We start from the raw sequence: 19,596 nt of genomic DNA on the forward strand, positions 1-19,596 counted from the left end.
AGAAGAAAGAAAGAAAAAAAAAGCCTTGTGGCTCCTGTATTCTTGGTGTTGAGTTTGACGTGGTGTTTTAAAATATATATTTTTAAGATTTCAACCACAGGCGTACGCACTTTCTGGAAATGTTTTGCAGTGTCCCCTGAATACTAAAGTCCCTTTTGTGAACGTTTACCGCAATAAAACCGGAGAAAACCTTTCCGCTTCGCTTTCTTCTTGCAATCACAGCCACGGCCGCGGTCGATGGAAAACCATCGTACGGTGAAAATGTTTTTAAAAGAAATCTCTTTCTTGGGTCAGGTTCTAAACACACAGCAGTGTCCCCAGCTGGGGTAAATCAGCCATCACTCAGTTGGCAGCCGTGTGGGCCAGATCCCAAGCGGGTTTAAATAAACCCAGCTCAGTTGAAATCAATAGATCCCCAGTTGATGAAAACTGGTGTCGCTCCATTGGAGTGAATGGGATTGTGCTGATTTCCACCATCTCGGACTCTGGCCTTTTGGTTTTTATTTTTACAAATTTTGTCCCCAGATATTATTTGCTGGGTTGCAATCTGGCCCCAGCGTGCGGGGACTGGCTGGCGCAGGGGGACGGGGAATAGGACACAGGGCCTCTCCCCTTGGGTCAGGATCTAATTCTTAGCGCCCTCCACCCTATGTGGGAATAAACCCATCTTTAACCTGAATACAAACCAGAGCTCCTGATTTGGTTTAGGAGCGGTGATTTTTTATTGTGTTATTTATTATCCTTGATCCTTTCACAGTATCTGAGCAGTCTGGGACCAACCTGACAAATCATTTGTTAACAATGATCCCCTGGGGGGCTGCTCCCCATTTACCAAGATTAATTGCTCTTTGCAGCCTCTTTAAGAGTCTCTGATATCCGGTCCCGCCAGGAGACGGGAACCTGAGCCGCAGGGTTGGCATGTGAGCTGTCTGCCAGAGCTGTGAATGGAATGACAGGCCGGGTGGGACCTGTCAAAGTGAGATCCTGAGCTTGTTAATAAATAATAATTTCTCACGTTTCACCAGCGCGTTTAACTCCAAAGCACTTGACACACCGTGCCTGTGGGAATCGCTGAGATGCAGCCACATCTGGGGTGGACACGACAGCTGTTCATACAGGGATCACTCACCCAGGGCTGAGATGCAGCTGCCTCTGTGACGGGATGTGTCAACTGTTTAGACAGGGATCACTCACCCGGTGCCGAGATGCAGCCACATCTGGGCACAGCATGGCAGTTTATGCAAGGATCCCTTACCCAGTGCTGAGATACAGCCATCTCTGGGGTGGGGCGTGGCAACTATTTATACAGGGATCACTCACCCTACATTGAGATGCAGCCACCTCTGGGGTGGGGCACAGCAGCTGTTCACCTTGCTGACCTCTTCTTGCCTTCAGCAAACAGGCCTGTTGCCAGGTGCATGTAACAAAGGGACTGGAGGGATTTTCACAACTGCTGTTATTTTATTATTAGCTATTAACCGTGTATACATAACCCATTATAAATGTGCAAGTGGGGCCAGGACGGGGCACGGTTCCAGGGAGAAGAAAGCCAGGAATCTCGCCTACAGATTGTATTCCTCCCCCCACCCCAACCCCGGCTGCAGGTTGTAAAGAATCCATTCTGTTTATTCAGAGGGCAGGGACGAGCCCAAGAAGAGGAGGAGTACTGGGAAATGGGACAGAGACTGTATTAAGTACCCAAGACCTTTATTAACAGAGGGCTAATGTGGCCCAGTCGGGCCACGTGACGTTTCAGGCTGTGAAGGGGTTAAACTTAAATCTGTGCAAACCTGGCCCAGCAAAGACCCAAGCCCACTGCCCCCACCCATGTAGCTGAGACTCCAGCCACAGGGTGAGCCCCAACGTTTGCCCTAATTTTTTCGGTATGGCTTCCCCAAAAGGGCCATGGGTGCGAGACACTGAGATCAAGCCCACTGGCTGAGATGAGTTAGGGGAGGATCCAAGGCAGGGTTTCAGCCCCAGGCAAAATAACATTATGAGAACTGTACAATTTTGCTGTTGTGGGGTTTTTTTTTAAGCAGGGGGGGGGCTGTATCTCGGGAACCCTTTGCTCAAGTGACCTCAAATTTGGACCAGTCGCCTTCCCCAGGGGCCCCCGTGACACACTGCAATTTTCTAGACAATCTGAGGCCACATGTGGATTTCAGAGCGAAAATCTGTCTCTCTCGCCGGGCGTCCCCTGGGCATGATGAGTTTGGTGGTCCCAGCCCAGTTCCAGCTGGCCATGTCAGAAAAAATAGCCACCAGCTCTAACTTGGGCTAACTGGTCCCCTCACTGGCAGTCAAGGCAGAGAGGCCATGGAGATTGGGCCCCTCCCTCCCCTAGGGGGGTGACAATGGGGCGTCCCCAGGGTTCTCAACTAAAAACAAAGGGGGACCCAGACTCAATCCATATCCCTGCTTCCTGATCCTGTACTCCTCCTCTTCCTCTCTCCATCTGGCCAGGGCTCGTGCCCAATCTTCAGCCATACTCTGGCAGCATGTGACCTCCAGAAGAAGAAAGGGGAGCATCCATGTACCAGCAATGCAGATACAGGTAAGCAACCGTTTTCATGTTCTCTCCACAGGTACTAAGGCGGAGAGTGGACTAGATGATACGTCTGAGGGAAGGGAGCAGAAGGAGACTCCGCCGATTGGAAGACATGAGATGCACTGTCCTAGGGATGGGGGTTCCATGACCACTGCTCCCAAGAAAAGGAGGTGGGTGGTGGTGGTTGGGGACTCTCTCGTCAGGGGGACTGAGTCATCTGTCTGCCGCCCCGACCGGGAAAACCAAGAAGTCTGCTGCTTGCCAGGAGCTAGGATTCACAATGTGACGGAGACACTGCCGAGACTCATCAAGCTCTCAGATCGCTACCCCTTCCTGCTTCTCCACGTGGGCACCAATGATACTGCCAAGAATGACCTTGAGCGGATCACTGCGGACTACGTGGCTCTGGGAAGAAGGATAAAGGAGTTTGAGGTGCAAGTGATGTTCTCATCCATCTTCCCCGTGGAAGGAAAAGGCCTGGGTAGAAACCGTTGAATCGTGGAAGTCAACGAATGGCTACGCAGGTGGTGTCGGAGAGAAGGCTTTGGATTCTTTGACCATGGGATGGTGTTCCAAGAAGGAGGAGTGCTAGGCAGAGACAGGCTCCACCTAACGAAGAGAGGGAAGAGTATCTTCACAAGCAGGCTGGATAACCTAGTGAGGAGGGCTTTAAACTAGGTTCACCGGGGGAAGGAGACCAAAGCCCTGAGGTAAGTGGGGACGTGGGATACCGGGAGGAAGCACCAGCAGGAGAGCGCGAAAGGGGAGGGATCCTTCCTCATACTAAGAAAGCAGGACAAACAGCAAGTTATCTCAAGTGCCTATACACAAATGCAAGAAGCCTGGGAAACAAGCAGGGAGAACTCGAAGTCCTGGCACAGTCAAGGAATTATGATGTGATTGGAATAACAGAGACTTGGTGGGATAACTCACATGACTGGAGTACTGTCATGGATGGATATAAACTGTTCAGGAAGGACAGGCAGGGCAGAAAAGGTGGGGGAGTTGCACTGTATGTAAGGGAGCAGTATGACTGCTCAGAGCTCCGGTACGAAACTGCAGAAAAACCTGAGTGTCTCTGGATTAAGTTTAGAAGTGTGAGCAACAAGGGTGATGTCGTGGTGGGAGTCTGTTATAGACCACCAGACCAGGGGGATGAGGTGGACGAGGCTTTCTTCCGGCAACTCACAGAAGTTACTAGATCGCAGGCCCTGGTTCTCATGGGAAACTTCAATCACCCTGATATCTGCTGGTTTCAGAGTAACAGCCGTGTTAGTCTGTATTCGCAAAAAGAAAAGGAGTACTTGTGGCACCTTAGAGACTAACCAATTTATTTGAGCATGAGCTTTTGTGAGCTACAGCTCACTTCATCGGATATCTGCTGGGAGAGCAATACAGAGGTGCACAGACAACCCAGGAAGTTTTTGGAAAGTGTAGGGGACAATTTCCTGGTGCAAGTGCTGGAAGAACCAAGTAGGGGCAGAGCTCTTCTTGACCTGCTGCTCACAAACCGGGAAGAATTAGTAGGGGAAGCAAAAGTGGATGGGAACCTGGGAGGCAGTGACCATGAAATGGTCGAGTTCAGGATCCTGACACAGGGAAGAAAGGAGAGCAGCAGAATACGGACTCTGGACTTCTCACGTACGGAGGGACAGACAGACTCAGAGGGCAGCTGGCAGAGAGCTCTCCTCAGGCCTGAACCCTCTTGGGGCCCAATTCTCTGCTGATGCAAATCGCTGCCAATCCAGCGGCTGGGGCACAGTGCCGGAAATTGACAACACTGGAGGGGCTGGCCCCTTGCCGTGTGAGCAGCTGACTGAGAACAAGAAAAGAGACGTATGGAGCCCGACCCAGCCAGATACCGAGGGCACAAGACCCTCGCAGGGTCGGGCACCGGATCAGGTGGCTCGTCACCAGCTTTGGGGTCACAAAAGGGGCATTTTCACAAAGGAGAAACTTGGAAAGAGAAGTCAGACATTAACGGTGAGTTTTACTAGGTTTGTTAATAGCTAATCTAATCTATCTCCATGCACACCCATTTATCTATCTATCCATCTACCTATCCCCATACACACCCCCATCTATCTAATCTAATAATCTATCTACCTATCTATCTATCTGGCTCTTGTCCGAGTCCAAAGTGGGCAGTGGCAGGATGGGAGAAGCGAGTGGGAAATCTAAGCACACTTGGCCCTGGTGCCTGCCCCACTCCCTGCACCCGCCCAGTGCCCAGGGCACCAATCCAAACCACCCTGGAGCTGCTTGGGGTGCACAGGGAGCTGGATGGCCAGGCGAGACGGGCAGGCAGCTGGCTGTAACCGGAGGCCGCTGTTGATTAAACATAGACCCGGGCAGCTGCCTGCAGAGTTGCCTGTTGACATTTAGGAGCTTAAATGTGTTCTGTGAAGGTCCCAGATCTGCCAGGCCAGGGAGACCCCATGTCCTTGCCCCCCTACACACCAAAATGGGACAGGGGACCCCATAGGAGGAGAGAGAAAACATGAGGACAACCTCCCCAATCCCAGATCTATGGAGCTGGGCTGCTAGGGCCTGATCCTGTCCCCCATCCCCAGGCTATATGCCCACTGCAAGGCTATGGGGCTGGACTATCTGTCCACTGCAGGGCTATGGAGTTAGACCACCGGGGCCTGATCCTGCCCCTGATCCTGCATGGGATCCACATGGCTTAACCAGGTCCTGATCCTGCACAAGGTAGCCACATGGTTTGCATCAACATAGCCTGCTATTCAGCCTTCCCCTAGGCCAGCCCTGGCTTTGCCTTGCAGGTTAGCACTAGGTGCGACCCAGTCCCTTCAAATCATCCCCCCCATCGCCTGACACTGGCTACTCAATTTCCCAGTTTAATTTATTTTCAAATCACTGGTTACATAAGAACATGAGAACGGCCATATTAGGTCAGACCAAAGGTCCCTCTAGTCCAGTATCCTGTCTTCCCTCAGGTTTCAGAGTAACAGCCGTGTTAGTCTGTATTCGCAAAAAGAAAAGGAGTACTTGTGGCATGAGTAGCTCACGAAAGCTCATGCTCAAATAAATTGGTTAGTCTCTAAGGTGCCACAAGTACTCCTTTTCTTTTTGTCTTCCCTCAGTGGCCGGTGCCAGATGCTTCAGAGTTAATGACCAGAGCAGGGCAATTACCAAGTGATCCATCCCCTGTCGTCCACTCCCAGCTTCTGGCAGTCAGAGTTTTAGGGACACCCAGAGCATGGGGTTGTGTCCCTGAGCATCCTGACTAATAGCCATCGATGGACCTGTCCTCCAGGAACTTACTGAGTTCTTTTTTGAACCCTGTTATACTTTTGGCCTTCACCGCATCCCCTGGCAAGGAGTTCCACAGGTTGACTGTGCGTTGTGTGAAGAAATACTTCCTTCTGTTTGGTTTCAACCTGCTGCCTATTAATTTCATTGGGTGACCCCCTAATTCTTGTGTTACGAAGAGTAAATAACCCTTCCCGAGTCACGTTCTCCACCCCAGGCATGATGGTACAGACCTCCGCGATGTCCCCCCCCCCGTTAGCCGTCTCCTTTCCAAGCTCAACAGGCCCCGTCTCATTAATCTCTCCTCATAGGGCAGCCGTTCCAGCCCCCTAACCCCTTGTGGTGCCCTTCTCTGCACCTTCGCCAGGGCTCCTCTCTCCTGGCGGGGACGGGGCCACGCCGTGGCTCGACAGAGCGGCGTCGTGATACGTGCCGTCCAGGATCCACCCCGCTCCCCCCAGTTCCCCACGTTGGGCCGGGTGTCCGGCGGGGTGTCGGGGGGACCCCCAGGCTCTCCCTCAGGCGCGGTACCAGCTGGCTCAGACCCCGTCGCTTTGCAGGGGCAGCCGGGGTCCCGGGGCTGCCCCCTCGCCCCCCCCTTGCTGGGGCCAGCCTGGGTCACTTTGTCCCAGCTGCAAACTCCGCCCCTTGGGTTGAGGCCCCGCCCCCTGGGGGGTCTGGCCCCGCCCCGATTGGGTCTGGCCCCGCCCTCCCCTGCTTGCAGCCAGACGGAGCCCCAGGGTGGGCAGCGGCCCCTTCGCGTTCCGCGCTCTCTGGACCCTCCGGCCGCCTCGTAGCAGGAGGCGCGCGGCCGCTCGGAAGCCGGAAGTGCAGCCTCGGAGGCGCCGCTCCCCACCCCCCACGCCAGGCTGGGCAAGTGCGAACGCGCGCCGTCCCCCTCTCGCACCCGTGACCCGGAAGCGGAAAGTCCCGGCAGCGGCAGCGGCGCGAGATTCTCGGCGGCGCGTGTGTGAGAGCGGGAGCGGCGGCGTCATGTGAGGAGGCCAGAGGAGCGGGGGGAGTGGGGCAGAGGCGGGGGGCAGGGGAAGGGGGGAGAGGCTGGGGGGAAGTGGGGCAGAGGTTGGGGGCAGGGGAAGGGGGGGCAGAGGCTGGGGCAGGGGAAGGGAGGGAGCAGAGGCTGGGGGAATGGGGCAGAGGCTGGGGGCAGGGGCAGGGGAAGGGGGGCAGAGGCTGGGAGGGAGTGGGGAAAAGGCTGGGGGCAGGGGAAGGGAGGGGGCAGGGGCTGGGGGGAGTGGGGCAGAGGCTGGGGGCAGGAGAAGGGAGGGGGCAGGGGCTGGGGGAGTGGGGCAGGGGAAGGGAGGGGGCAGGGGCTGGGGGGAGTGGGGCAGAGGCTGGGGGCAGGAGAAGGGAGGGGGCAGGGGCTGGGGGGGAGTGGGGCAGGGGCTGGGGGCAGGAGAAGGGAGGGGGCAGGGGCTGGGGGCAGGGGAAGGGAGGGGGTAGATGGGGGGAATGGGGTAGAGGCTGGTGGGAAGGGGCAGCGGAAGTGAGGTGGCAGCTGCGGGGGGGGCGGGTAAGAGGGGTAGAGGTGAGGGGGCCTGGCTGGGGGGGGAGATGGAGGGAAACGGAGCAGACGCCATCCATTCCCCAGCACTCCCAGGACCCGAAGGGCGAGGGGATTGAGCGCCTGGGCCCCCTGAGCCCTAATCCTCCCACTCGTCTGATGGTAGTGATGGGGGAAGCCGCCTCCACCTTGTCCTGGGGATCAGGGTCGGGGAAGGTTCCCTGATCGCGTGTTCATCTCCCCTCCGTAGGGGGGCATTGGCCCAGAGGTCTCCCTGCCCAGGCTCTGGGGTGGGATGGCAGATTCCCTGCCCTCAGAAGAGATGTTGCTGGGGATCCTGGGAAGGGAGAGTTGGGGTAACAAAGGGGAGGTTTGATTAACATCACTCCTGACTGGAAGATGAGAAAGCGTGGGGAAAGAGGGTTGAGCCTTTCTCCCCCTCCCCCATTTAGGCAGAAACACATGCCACCCGCTCTCGCTGAGACAGTTGAGGGGTCCCGGCCGAAGGGCAGTGTGGCACCCGCAGGGCAGATCCCAGGGCGGCAGTAGAGCTGATCCAGTCTAGGAATCTCTGTTCTGCGGGAAGTATTGACACTTTGAAATGTTCCAATTCCCAGCTGCAGCAAAACTGAACTTCTGAAATTTCAGGTGGAGTGAAATCGAGGCATTTTACTAGGACTTTGTTTGGTTTGTATCATTTATAACACGGGTTTTGAAAGGAAAACTCCAAACGTACCGGGCAGGTTGAAATAGAGTGCTGGGTCTGATGGAAACACTTTGGTACATTTTGCTCTAAATGAAATTTCATCTAAATTGACACATTCTGGCCGGGCAGCTTTACAGCATATAGAGCAAGCCTTAGCATACCTCTCCACTGCAGCTGGGAGGTGTGATTCCCACTTGTCTAGCCGTACACATGCTAGCTCAGCTCGAAATGCCTAGCTGCACCAAGAACAAGCCTGTCGGAGACCCTAGGCAGATACTGGGACAGCTAGCCCGATCCACCACAGACACACTAGCTCAAGCAGACCCTATCGCATGTACATCCAGGCGAGCTGGGAATCACACCACGACTGCTGTGTAGAGGTACCTAGAGGTGGGTTATGGGGAAGCGAGGCCTGAACCCCCTAGCTGGTAGTGCCATGTCGTCGTGGGCTGTCAGGGACAAGGCAGTCCAAGAGATGGGCCCTTCGCCCTGCCAGGACACCCCAGATGAGGCGGCAGGAGGAGAAGGGTGTGGCAGAGGCTCCATGAATGCTGTGTCTTCCCCTTCTGCGCCTGCAGGAGCCTCTTAAACAAGCCCAAGAGCGAGATGACCCCCGAGGAGCTGCAGAAGCGGGAGGAGGAGGAGTTCAACACGGGGCCCCTGTCCGTCCTCACCCAGTCAGTCAAGAACAACACCCAGGTGCTGATCAACTGTCGCAACAACAAGAAGCTGCTGGGACGTGTCAAGGCCTTTGACAGGTGCGGTTTCCTCCCCCCATACATTTAAAATACCTCTGGGGCCCTTCCTTCCCAGCCTGCCCCCAGGGGGCTGCGGTTTATGTCTGTCCCGTTCCCCAGCAAGAGCAGAAGGGTCCCCCGCCCGTTGCGCAGTACAGAGCAGGTGGGATGCCGTCCAGAGGTCAGAGCAGGGGGGCTGGGAGCTGGCGTTGCTGGGTTCTATACCCTGCTGTGGGAGGGTGGCCTAGTGGTTAGTGGCATGGCGGGGGCACTGAGTGGCAGGACTGCTGGGATGTATTTCCAGGTCTGGGAGGGAGCATGGAGCGAGCTACAGTTTCTCCCCCACCACCTCCTTGCTAGAACCTGACTGCTGCACTAAGTAGTTGATTCCAGCAGGAATGAGCTCAGCGCAACAGGCTTAGCAGAGGGGATGCCAGGTCAGGCTGCAGTGAGCAGCTTCCTTTCTGGCCATGGGGTCTAGGTTGTCAGTGGTTCCTCCCAGCTCCACTGCTGTGTCCCTGATCCCCCGCTCTCTCCCTCCAGGCACTGTAACATGGTGCTGGAGAACGTCAAGGAGATGTGGACGGAGGTGCCCAAGAGCGGCAAGGGCAAAAAGAAATCGAAGCCCGTCAACAAGGATCGCTACATCTCCAAGATGTTCCTGCGGGGGGACTCCGTCATTGTGGTGCTGAGGAACCCCCTCATTGCCGGCAAATAGAGAACTGTCCCAAGGTCCCAGCCTCGCCCTGGCATGACCCAGAGCCAGGCTGAGCGGGGAACCTGCCTCAAGTCCCTCTGGATGAAGCCTGCTGGCTGCATCACTTGTGAAAACCATCCTGTTCAGAAACAACTCTGCTGAGCTCTCCCCAGGTGCCACCTGTACCTCCCTTATTAGCCCTCAGAGCGCCGAGGGCTGAGCACGGCTCCCCCCGCCCTCCCTGTTGCTACCTCCAGCTCCCACGTTCCCATTTGATTGGAAGGGGGTTTCTGGGAGCAGAACCAGTCAGGAGACCCCAGCTGCGGTAAGCCCGTCACAGGCTGGTGTCCTCCCACGCCCCTCACCCACCTGCCCAAAGCCGAAGGGAGCCAGTGTCCCGGCGCCGGTGCTCTGGATTTACCCAGCATCTCTGTGCCCACTCACAGCCTTGCTGCTGGGTGCTGCAGACTCAGCTGGCCCTGGGGGAGGCTACATCGAGGTGAGAGGCTCTTTAGCTCTTAGGCCTCCGGACGGGCCTGCTCTGTGGCTTGCTTGCCAGGAGTGGGGAGCGCTGAGGTTTCCTAAGGGAGCTGGGTACAAAGAGAAGCACTGGGAATCTCAGCCTAACAGAAGGGGGGACCTCTCAGCAGAATTGTCTCTGAACAGCTCTTCAAAGGTGTCTTTTGAAGGGGAGCTGTCTGCTGTAGTTGTCTGATTTGGGTGGGGGCCGACTACCCTGGGAATTTCCGCACTGCATAGCTACCCTGCCGCAAACGCCCCACAGAGAGGCACCAGGAGCGCGTGACTGCTGCCCCTCTTGAACCTCCGCTTCCCCAGACACCAGCCAGACCAGCAGCAGTTGTACGTGAGTTCGGGTCCCGCTTTCCAGCTGAGCGAGGCGCCAGGGAAGACGAGTTCGCGAATGGGATTTGAAACACCGCTCAGCTCCTAGTGTAGACAGCTTCACGGTGGCGTCAGCCTTGGCTTAGTTCCAGCAGCACTAGCTGAGGTGCGAAGGGTCGTTCCTTACTACTCAGCTGTAAAGCGGGACAGGGACCAAGTAGCCTCTGGGCTGGGGATAAGTCATGCCTGGTACACTCCCACAGCTCGTCAGTACAGAAATCCCTGGTGTCGACAGCTCCCCTGGCCCTGATCCTCCAGCGGCATCCAAGCTAGTGGATCCTTGTGTCCCGGGTTCCTGGCATCCATGGGACAGTTTCAGGAGCTGGGTCTTGTACCTTGTAGCTCCAGCCTCCAGGGCAGCTCCTCTCCTTGCAGCATCAGGAACTTTTGTAATAAACCAGTTTGATTTCAGCTGGCTCTTGCCTGCTTCGGGGTGGGGAGGTAGCGTGGCCGGTGCCATGGGGTGAATCTTGCTGGCAAGTTCCATGTGGGGGCCAGGCTGCTGGCAGGCACCGTGTCATGAGAGCCAGGCTGGGGCAAAGGATGGCCGCTGCTGGCTGTAAATAGTCTGGGAGGCCGAAGGCGTGTTCCAGAGTTAGACCCACACTCCTCTGCTTCCCCTCCAGAAAGGGGCGGTTGGATGGGGCAGGGATGGGACCCACATGCTTTAAACTTTGGTTCCCATCTTCCCGTTGCGGGTAACAAGCTGTTTGGCTTCTGTGGATTGTGAATCAGAAGGAGCCCAGGGAGCTACATTCTTCCCTGCAGCTCTGGCTCCTCCCCTCCCCAGAGCTGGTCTCTGTGTGAGGAGCCGAAGGGGGCCAGATGCCACAAGGGTGGGCGACCTGTGGGCAGGGCAGGCTGCGGGGGACTGCGGCGTCCTTACAAAGCTGTGACTGGATGCAGGGCTGGGCCCAGGCACTGGCTCAAGGGCCCTGGAGCCTGATGGCCTCTGTCAACTGAGCAGCAGTGGCAGGCTGGGCTGATTTGCCCTACGCTGTCAACACCCCCTGCCCCAGCTAGGGTTGGGAGGAGGGGCAGCCTCCTGGGCTGGCTGGGGGCAGCCACTGAGAGTCTGTTGGGATGGGAACAGCTGACACTCCGAGGGGGGGAGGGAGACTCCCAACTCCTTTACGGGGGCCACCATGTGGCAGCAGGGGAAGCAACTGATAGGCCATACTGGCCTGTTGGGGTGGCTTTGATTGGGAGAATTATCTGGAACGGTCCCATTTCCTACCCCCTGTGCCAGCCAGACCCCGCCCCCAGGGGCCAGATGGGAGCCAGCACCCCCAGAGGGGAAAGGCCCCATGTCCCATTCCCTACCCATGTGGCTGGATCAGCACCCCATAGAGCAGTGGTTCTCAGCTGGGGGTCTGGGCCTCAAGCAGGTTTCAGGGGGTCCACCAAAATAAACCCGTCTTAAGCCCTGGGCCGGGTTTATTTTTGTCCCTATATTCTCCCTTTGTGTGTTCTAGGCAGGGGGGTGTAACTAGCTCGCCATTAAATACAGCTCTTCGGCTACTAGCGGTGTTGAAACCCCCTTGCTGGGCACAGGTGGGCTGGGGAGCTGTTATAGCCTGTTCGGGGGGCCTCAGAAAGAGAGGTTGAGACCCCCTGGGCTAGAGGCGAAAGGTCCCATTCCCTGCCCCTCTGAGCCAGCCAGCCTCATACTCTTCCTTTGTGCCCGGAGCCACCGTGGGTCAGTGCTGCTGGATCCACGGGCATCTCTTCCTCAGCGCTGTCTCAGCATGAGCTTACCCCTGGGCCCAGCTGCTCCTCAGCCAGTGAAACTCGACCCCCGCAGGGCCCCCGTGCTCTGCTCCGCTCTCAAAGTGACTTTGTGTTGCTCTCACACAGAACAGCCCCTTTCTCGCCGCGCAGCCACTGGGCCAGATCGGTTACTGCTGGCAGGAGGATGCGCCCCCCTGCTGCCGCCGGGGGGATGAATTATTGATCGGGGGCAGATGGGCTGTTTGGCAGGACATCTCTTGCTCAGCTGGGGCGATGGGCAGGGGCTCAGGAAAGGAGAGATGGGCCTGGGCTGATGGGAAGGGGCAACAACATGACATGGGGCAGAGGGAGCAGCTGTGTATGTCAGACCAGACCCACCCCACCCGGTGCTGGCTGACGCTGGCTACACATTGCACCCAGCACTTCCTTGCCTGGCAGGTCTGACCCTCCCCGATTGGACCCAGCCCTGGGCAGGGAAACAGCCAGGCCCACACTTCTGCCAGCACCCTGGCCTCTGGCACCCTTGGGGACTTGTCTGGTGCTAGCTGGGCACCAGTGCCTCCCTGGGAGCTGGGGTGTGTTGGAGCTGGAGCCTTCTTGCCCCTGGGGATGGGGCAGGGGGTCACTTCCCAGCCCCGCTGAAAGATTGTGGACTCAGTTAGCTCCCAGGGGATGGGGGACTGGATTCCTGCCTGGTGGCCTGGCCAGACCACCCCCCTTGTGCCTGTCTCCCCACAGATCCTGGCACAAGAGGCAGCTGGGGGGGACCCAGAGAGGGGAAGGGATGCAGCGCTTCAGCGGGTGGAGGGGGGTCACTGGCCCCCATTGCAGCGCCATCAGGTTCCATCTGCAGGATCCCAGCGGGCGAGGGATCGATTCCCTCCCTCTCCCCCCCCCCCCCCCCCGCCGCAACCAGAGCTCTGGGCTGGCTCCAGGGTCGGACTTTCATTGTGATAAGGCCATGCTGGCTCAGCCACCCCGGCCCTTTGCTGCTGTGCCTCCTCCGGGCCAAATCATCCCCTTCCCTCCTGTCGCCGCCACTGGGGGAGGTGAAGGAAAAGCACCTGACAAGGCGAAATCCAAGCCGCGGCCTGCACCGAACCCGAGCCTCTATATCGAGCTGCTTCCTCTCACCCCGGCACGTGGCAGAGATGCCCAGAGAGGCAGAGCTAGGTCCTGGGAACTGCAACACAGGTGGGATCGTTCCAGGTGGGCTGAGATGCTGCCACCTCTGGGGTCGGGATGCCGAGGCTGTTTATACAGGGATCCCTCACCCAGTCAGGGCTGATAAGAAGAGATGAAAGGGGGCCTATTGTACCGGCCTCCCTGAGCATGAGGGGCTCCCAAAATGTCTATAACTGGGAGGAGGTGGGGCACCAGCCAACATGGTGTACCAGGGACCTAAATTTCTCTTAATGGACCTGCACCCAGCACCATGAAGCAGCCACCTCTAGGGTGGGGTTGTGGGGTTGTGGCAGTTATTTATAAGGAATACCTCACCTAGCACTGAGATGCAGCCACCTTTGGGGTGGGGCATGGAAGCTGTTTATACAGGGCTCCCTCACCTAGCACTGAGATGCAGCCACCTCTAAGGGGGGGGCATGGCAGTGGTTTATTATTTGTGTGGTAGGACTGCCTGGGGGCACCAGTCCCAGAGCAGGGTCCGTGTGCCAGGTGCAAACGTAGGAATGACTCACCTAGCAGTGAAATGCCACCATTCAAGGGAAGGGCACCCTGCCCCATTCCCTGGAGCACAGCACCCCACAGCATTGCACTGGGGCCTGCCCTGACTGCGAGGGGAGAGCGCCCCCTGCTGATTTGCTTGTGGTGATGCCCTAGCCTGCAGCAGCCTGGCTCTCCACCCATGCACAGATGTGCTGTCCACTGCCTGGGGACTGGCCGGGAGTGAGGGGGAAGGGGGCTTCTGAGCTGGGCCTCTGCCAAACTCACTGCCCAGATCACATGCAGGATTTGTTGGAGGGGCCGAGTTCCCCACTGCCCCCCCCTCCCCCCACGCACACGTGCCAGTGAGCTGCAAACCTGGCCGCTGGCTGGTGTTGGCTATGCCCTGTGGTTGCCCTTTGCTCACCCCCACTGGGAGCTGGGGAACCGGCTGGGCGGGGAGCCCCGGGTGTGATCTGGGCACCATCAGGATGCAGAGTCCGGCTACATCCCCTGCCTGCTTTGGGGATACTGGCCCACACTGGCTGCCAGCGGCCCCTCCGGGCCGGGCCTCTGCCAGGCTGCATGACTCAGGAAACCACCCGTCTCGTGGGGGACAGCATGTGTGTGAATATGCCCCTCCCTGCCCCCCAACTGCAGCTCTGCACCTTCCTTTGTCTCTCCCCCCAACCCGCTCTACCGCCCCCATCTCTTCCTTCCCCCCAGCCCTCGGTGTTCCCCTCCCCACCCCATTCCTCCCTCTGCCCATCCATCTCAGCCCTCTCCCCGACAATCCAGCCCCTCCCACGGCCACAGGAGGGGGTCCGGGCAGCCCCACGAAGCGCCCTCGCTAGGAGAGGCTGCGGAGCAGGGCCTGGCATGGGTGGAAGCCAGACCCCTGTGTGCTCGTCTGCAGGGCTCCAGGCTGCCCCTAGCAGGATCCAGCCTGACGCCTGTGGGGAGCCCACGCCAGAGGATCTGGGGGGCACAACGCTGGCACGGATGGGGCTGCCAGGCTGGGATCTGGGACTAGGCTCCCCTCCCCGAACTCTGGTATCCACCCAGATCTGGGGGGGGGGGAGGCAAGTGGGTCCCCACAGCCTGGCCACCCCCCCCCCAAGCTGTGCGGCTGGGGGTCTGTGGGCCCAGGGGTCTCTGCCGACTGGGGTCAGCTGTGCCTAATACAGCTGTGGTGCCACAGCGCCCCCTGGTGGGAAACAGCAGCACTGCAGGCATGCCATGGGGCAGGGTGAGGGGGCGTCCCTGGCGCACCAAAATGAATACACAGCCCAGCACCGCCCCACGCGTGGGCGCATTCACACACCCAGCCCGGCACTGCCCCATGCCCCATACCCTCCTCTCCCCGCAACCCCCTGAAGGACAGAGCAGCAGTGAATTCAGCAGGGAGATGCCTTTAATGAGATGATCCAGGAACAGGCTGGAGCCGCTGCCTGGCCCCAGGGTCCCGCCGGGCTGGCACAGAGGAGAGCTGAAAGGCTGAACCAACCTAGCTGCAGATAGCTGCTTGCTGGAGCCCTGGGAGGAGAAATTCCACCCCCCGGCCCCTCAGCCTCGCCTGCATCACCTGGCAAACCCAGATGGCCTGGCGCCGCTGCTTCCCTCGCTGCTTTTCTCCCGCCAGGGGCCAAGGACACAGGCTGGGCCAGTTCCCTCTTGGGTTCTCCTGCGCTGGCCCGAGGGCGTGGGGTGGGGATGGGGGTGGCCACCACTTTGGGGAACCAACCCCATCCAAACCCAGAAGGAAAGAAGAAACCTGGAGGGGGCGGGGGTGGGCATCGCTACAGGGCGTGGGCTTTGCAAAACGTATGTGGCTGTCTCTGGGAGAGCGGTTCGGGGGTCAGAGCTGTCGGGGGTGGGGGCTGGGAGTTAGGACTCCTGGGTTCTGTTCCCAGCTCTGGGAGGGGAGTGGGGTCTAGTGGGTTAGAGCAGGGGGGGCTGGGAGCCAGGACTCCTGGGTTCTAGCCCTGGCTTTGAGCAGGGAGTGAGGTCTAGTGCATGGGCAGCGTGTGACTCCCACGTTTGGGGAGGCTGGGCATGAGCATAGGATACTCCCTAAAAGTGTGGGAGGGGGGGCGACCGGATCATGACCCTGCCCCCTGCTGCGCCCCGAGGTCCACCCCCGCTCGGCCTCCTCCCCCTGAAGCTCCACCCCAGGCCCTGCTCCTGCTTGGCCCCCTCCCCCGAGGACCCTCCGCCCCGGGGTGGAGGATTCTTGGGGGAAGAGGTGGAGCGAAGGCGGGACCTTGGGGGGAAGAGGCTGAGTGGGGGCGGGAAGAGGAGCAACATGGGCGGGGCCATGGGGGAAGAGGCTGAGTGGGTGCGGGGCCTCAGGGCGGAGCATGGGAGCCCTTTCGGGGGCAGCACTCCAAAGGGGGTGGGCCAGCGCACCTCCAGAGGGAGGGGCACTGCATCCTGTTTAGGGGAGGCTTAGCCCCCCCGGCCTCTTATACCTGCCACCCGTGGTCTAGTGTTGGGGTTCTCAAACTTCATTGCACCGCGAGCCCCTTCTGACAACAAAATCACTTCATGACCCCGGGAGAGGGGACCGAAGCCTGAGCCCGCCCGAGCCCCACTGCTCTGGGCAGGGGCCCAAAGCTGAAGCTCAAGGGCTTTAGCCCCAGGCAGGGGGCCTGCAACATGCGTCCTGCAGCCCTCGGGCTTTGGCTTCGGCCCCGGGCCCCAGCAAGTCTAAGCCAGCCCTGGCGACCCCATCCAAGGCATGGGTCATGATCCACAGTTTGAGAACCGCTGGTCTAGTGGGTTAAAGTGAGGGGACTGGGAGCCAGGACTCCTGGGTTCTTCTCCCATCTCTCCTGTCCCTAGCCCGGGGGGCCGCAGGGTGGGGGGGTCCTACTCCCCCTAGGGACCAGTGATAGTCTTAGCTCAGCGGTGACCCTCTAGGTATGAAAGAGGCTCCGGGAGTCCCAGGGGGGCCAATCCCATGGGCCACCAACCCACGTCACTTCCCTGGTAGGGGGCTGTTGTGGCTGGCCAGCTCCAGCCTGTTGGACGGCGTGAGTCCGGAGGCGGAGAACTTGCCTGGGGCGGAGGCGGGCAGGGGGTGCCATGTGCAGGGGAAGGTGGCCGTGAAGGCCTGGCGGAAGGAGCGCATGCGGAAGACGTACACCACGGGGTTGATGGCGGAGTTGGCGTGGGACAGGACGATGGTCGCCAGCACGAGCGGGCTGGGGATGGGGCAGCCGGGGCAGGCGAGCTGGAGGGTGTTGATGACGTGGAGGGGCAGCCAGCAGAAGGCAAAGCAGAAGAGGACGATGAAGAGCGAGGTGGCCAGCCGCAGCTCCTTGTGCAGGACACGGCGGCGTCGGGCCTGCCGGCTCACCTCAACCTCCCGCTCGGCCACCTTGCGGATCTGCCGCTTGGCCTCCAGGAAGATACGGCCGTAGAGGACCAGCATGATGGCCAGCGGCACCAGCATGCAGGCCATGAACTTGAAATAGACCTTGAAAGAGTCCTCGATGAAGGCGTTGAATTTGCACTGGCCGTCGGGCGGGAAGGGTTTATGCCAGCCCATGAGGGGCAGTGACCCAATGAAGGTGGCCAGCACCCAGCTGCTCAGGATGACCAGGAGCGAGTTCTGGGGGCTCATGAGGGATGGGTACTGGAAGGGCTTGAGGATGGAGATGTACCGCTCCACTGCAATGGCCAGCAGGCCGAAGACCGAGGCCTGCGTGAAGATCAGCAGGGTGCAGAGCATCAGCAAGCACAGAGTCGGCCGGCCCCGCGGCAGCCCCGCATCCGCCATCTGGGCGCAGGGGATGGCCACGGCCCCCACCAGGATGTCGGCCGCGGCCAGCGAGACCAGGAAGTGGTTGGTCACCACAGCGCGCAGCTTCCTGTCCCGCAGGATGACAGTGCAAATGAAGAGGTTGCCCGCGACGGACAGCACAGCTGTGACGGTCTCCGTCAGGAAGTAGGGCACGTCCAGGCCGGGCAAGCTCCTGTTCGATGCCCCCGGGCAGGGCGGGGGAGTGATGGGCGGGAAGGACGAGTTGGGGAAGGCGTTGGTGGCACGTGGGGCTCTGGCCATGTTAATCCAGGTGCCTCGCTGGGCCGTCAGTGCTCCCCCGTCTCCATACTCCATCAGCGCGGCTGCACGGAGGGAAACCAGAGCTCAGCATATGGCCAACCTCTACGGGGGGTTGGGCTACGGGGGTCGAATTCTGGTCTTTGATTTGGTGAGCAGGAAGCTGGGAGGGGGTCACTGGCCTGGGATCTGCAGGTCAGACCGGAGGATCTGGTGGGCCCCTGCGATCGGGGGGAGAGCCTCCGAGAATGCCCAATTCCCCTGCTCCTGAGGGCTAAGACATGGGAACCTGGCCCTGTTCTGTTGGAATCAGAGGGACACGGGATGTATCTCCCCACCTCGTGTTAATGGCTGTCGAGGGGCCACATGCCCACACACGCTAGGTATTTCCATACATCCAGTGACGTATCTTATACGGCCGCTACTTCCATTACCAGGGAGGGAGCAGTTCACCGAGGGCTGGGGTGGATTCTCCGTCCCTGGCACTTTTCTCAATCAAGGCGGGCTGTTTTTCTCTGGCTCAACCGGGAATTAACCCAGCGCCATCCTATGGCCTGAGTCATCCAGCGGGTCAGCCTAGATGGTCCCAATGGCCCCTCCTGGCCTTGGAATCTCTGGCCCAGGGAGAGGTTGGACCCAGGTGAAAGCACAAGGCAAGTTGGAGGGGGGGCAGATTCCTGGTGTGCAAGGCGGGGGGGGGGGGATTAAGGCATTAATCCCACGTGCAATGCCCATATGCCATGCTGTAAGAAAATATCTCCAGTTTGCTTTACAACTTTGAAAATGTTCTCTCTGAACTTGTGAACACAGCCACCGGAATCGTCTCCCACCCCACACCCCGCCTTCCCTGCCAGAGGGACTGTCGAAAGCAGATGGGCCATGGAGTGGGTTGGTCAGATGGGGTTAAAACAGCCCTGGGGGGGTGGCGGGACGGACAGGACTGCCCTGGGGGAGCCAAAGGCTAGGCTGATGGGGAAGGCAGCCACAGCTGGGGCCACGCCCCAATCAGGCCACAGCTGGCCTTATAACAGGCTATGAGCCAGGTGCTCAGGCAGTCTCTCTCTAGCTGTGGAGAGAGATGGGCCTGGCTAGCTTACCAGTGTATCCAGAGCGAAGCAGGGCTGGGGAAAGGCCAGAGGAGTTGGGGAGCTCCAGGCTGGAAAGCCCCCTTCCTGCAGGCCTTGCTGAAGGCCTAAAGCAAGTACTGGGGTTGCAGAGCAGCAGCCCAAGTTTAGACAAAGGCAGCAGGTCCAAACCCTCCTTGCCGATGATGAGTGGTACAGACTGCAGTCTGCCCCAGTGTGTGTGGGCTAGATGAGGACTGGTAGTAGCTGCTGAGGCAAGGTGGGGATAGAGGGTGGGGGAAACCCAGAGACTGTGGGGGGTCCGCAGAGGGCAGAACCCTGAGGGAAGGGGCAATGGGCTCTGGGAGGGACACGGAGGCCTGAGGCAAGCGGGACACCGGCCTGCAGAGGGTGCTCTGAAAGCTGGAGAGCTAATTCCCAGGATGACCAGGGGGAGGCACTGCACTGGTGAGCCATGCCCTGCTACAGGCCATCAAGGATCATTGCAATACAAAGGATTGGTTAATGGCCCTTTCCAGCACTTAAGAATTGCTATGTGCCAGGAAGCTCAATCTGTGAGCTTGGAAACTGAAGGAAGGAAATCAAACAAAGCCACAGGAATATTTTCTGTCTTTTTGGCTGGTTGAACTCCTAAGGAAGCTAGAGATTCCCTGGGGCTGC

At 59.1% G+C, this 19,596-nt stretch overlaps 2 protein-coding genes across 6 annotated transcripts; one reads left to right on the forward strand and one right to left on the reverse strand.

Moving 5' to 3' along the window:
* The first annotated feature begins 4,094 nt into the window (after nt 1–4,094).
* Nucleotides 4,095–10,803, forward strand: SNRPD2 (small nuclear ribonucleoprotein D2 polypeptide). Of its 5 annotated transcripts, none has more exons than XM_073321604.1 (4): nt 6,535–6,822; nt 7,967–8,036; nt 8,634–8,813; nt 9,336–10,803. In XM_073321604.1, exons 3-4 carry the CDS (start codon nt 8,662–8,664, stop codon nt 9,508–9,510), a joined length of 327 nt encoding a protein of 108 aa, XP_073177705.1. In that variant the 5' UTR covers nt 6,535–6,822; nt 7,967–8,036; nt 8,634–8,661; the 3' UTR covers nt 9,511–10,803. The 5 variants fall into 5 exon arrangements, with proteins under 5 accessions (XP_073177703.1, XP_073177705.1, XP_073177704.1 ...); XM_073321603.1 differs by having other exon boundaries at nt 7,967–7,997; XM_073321602.1 differs by lacking the exons at nt 6,535–6,822; nt 7,967–8,036 and adding an exon at nt 4,095–4,534.
* A 5,962-nt stretch (nt 10,804–16,765) lies between these two features.
* On the reverse strand, nt 16,766–17,908 carry LOC140902378 (adenosine receptor A1-like). Its single transcript, XM_073322396.1, has one exon. It carries the CDS (start codon nt 17,906–17,908, stop codon nt 16,766–16,768), a length of 1,143 nt encoding a protein of 380 aa, XP_073178497.1.
* Nucleotides 17,909–19,596: the final 1,688 nt, after the last annotated feature.

Source organism: Lepidochelys kempii, chromosome 23, assembly GCF_965140265.1.
Source record: "Lepidochelys kempii isolate rLepKem1 chromosome 23, rLepKem1.hap2, whole genome shotgun sequence".
In the NCBI taxonomy this organism is placed as follows: Eukaryota; Metazoa; Chordata; order Testudines; family Cheloniidae; genus Lepidochelys; species Lepidochelys kempii.

Coding starts and splice junctions, on each gene's coding strand:
- SNRPD2 (XM_073321600.1), top strand. Junction 8,814..9,335: donor CGTGTCAAGGCCTTTGACAG/GTGCGGTTTCCT, acceptor CTCTCCCTCCAG/GCACTGTAACATGGTGCTGG.
- LOC140902378 (XM_073322396.1), bottom strand. CDS start 17,908: ATGGAGTATGGAGACGGGGGAGCACTGACGGCCCAGCGAGGCACCTGG.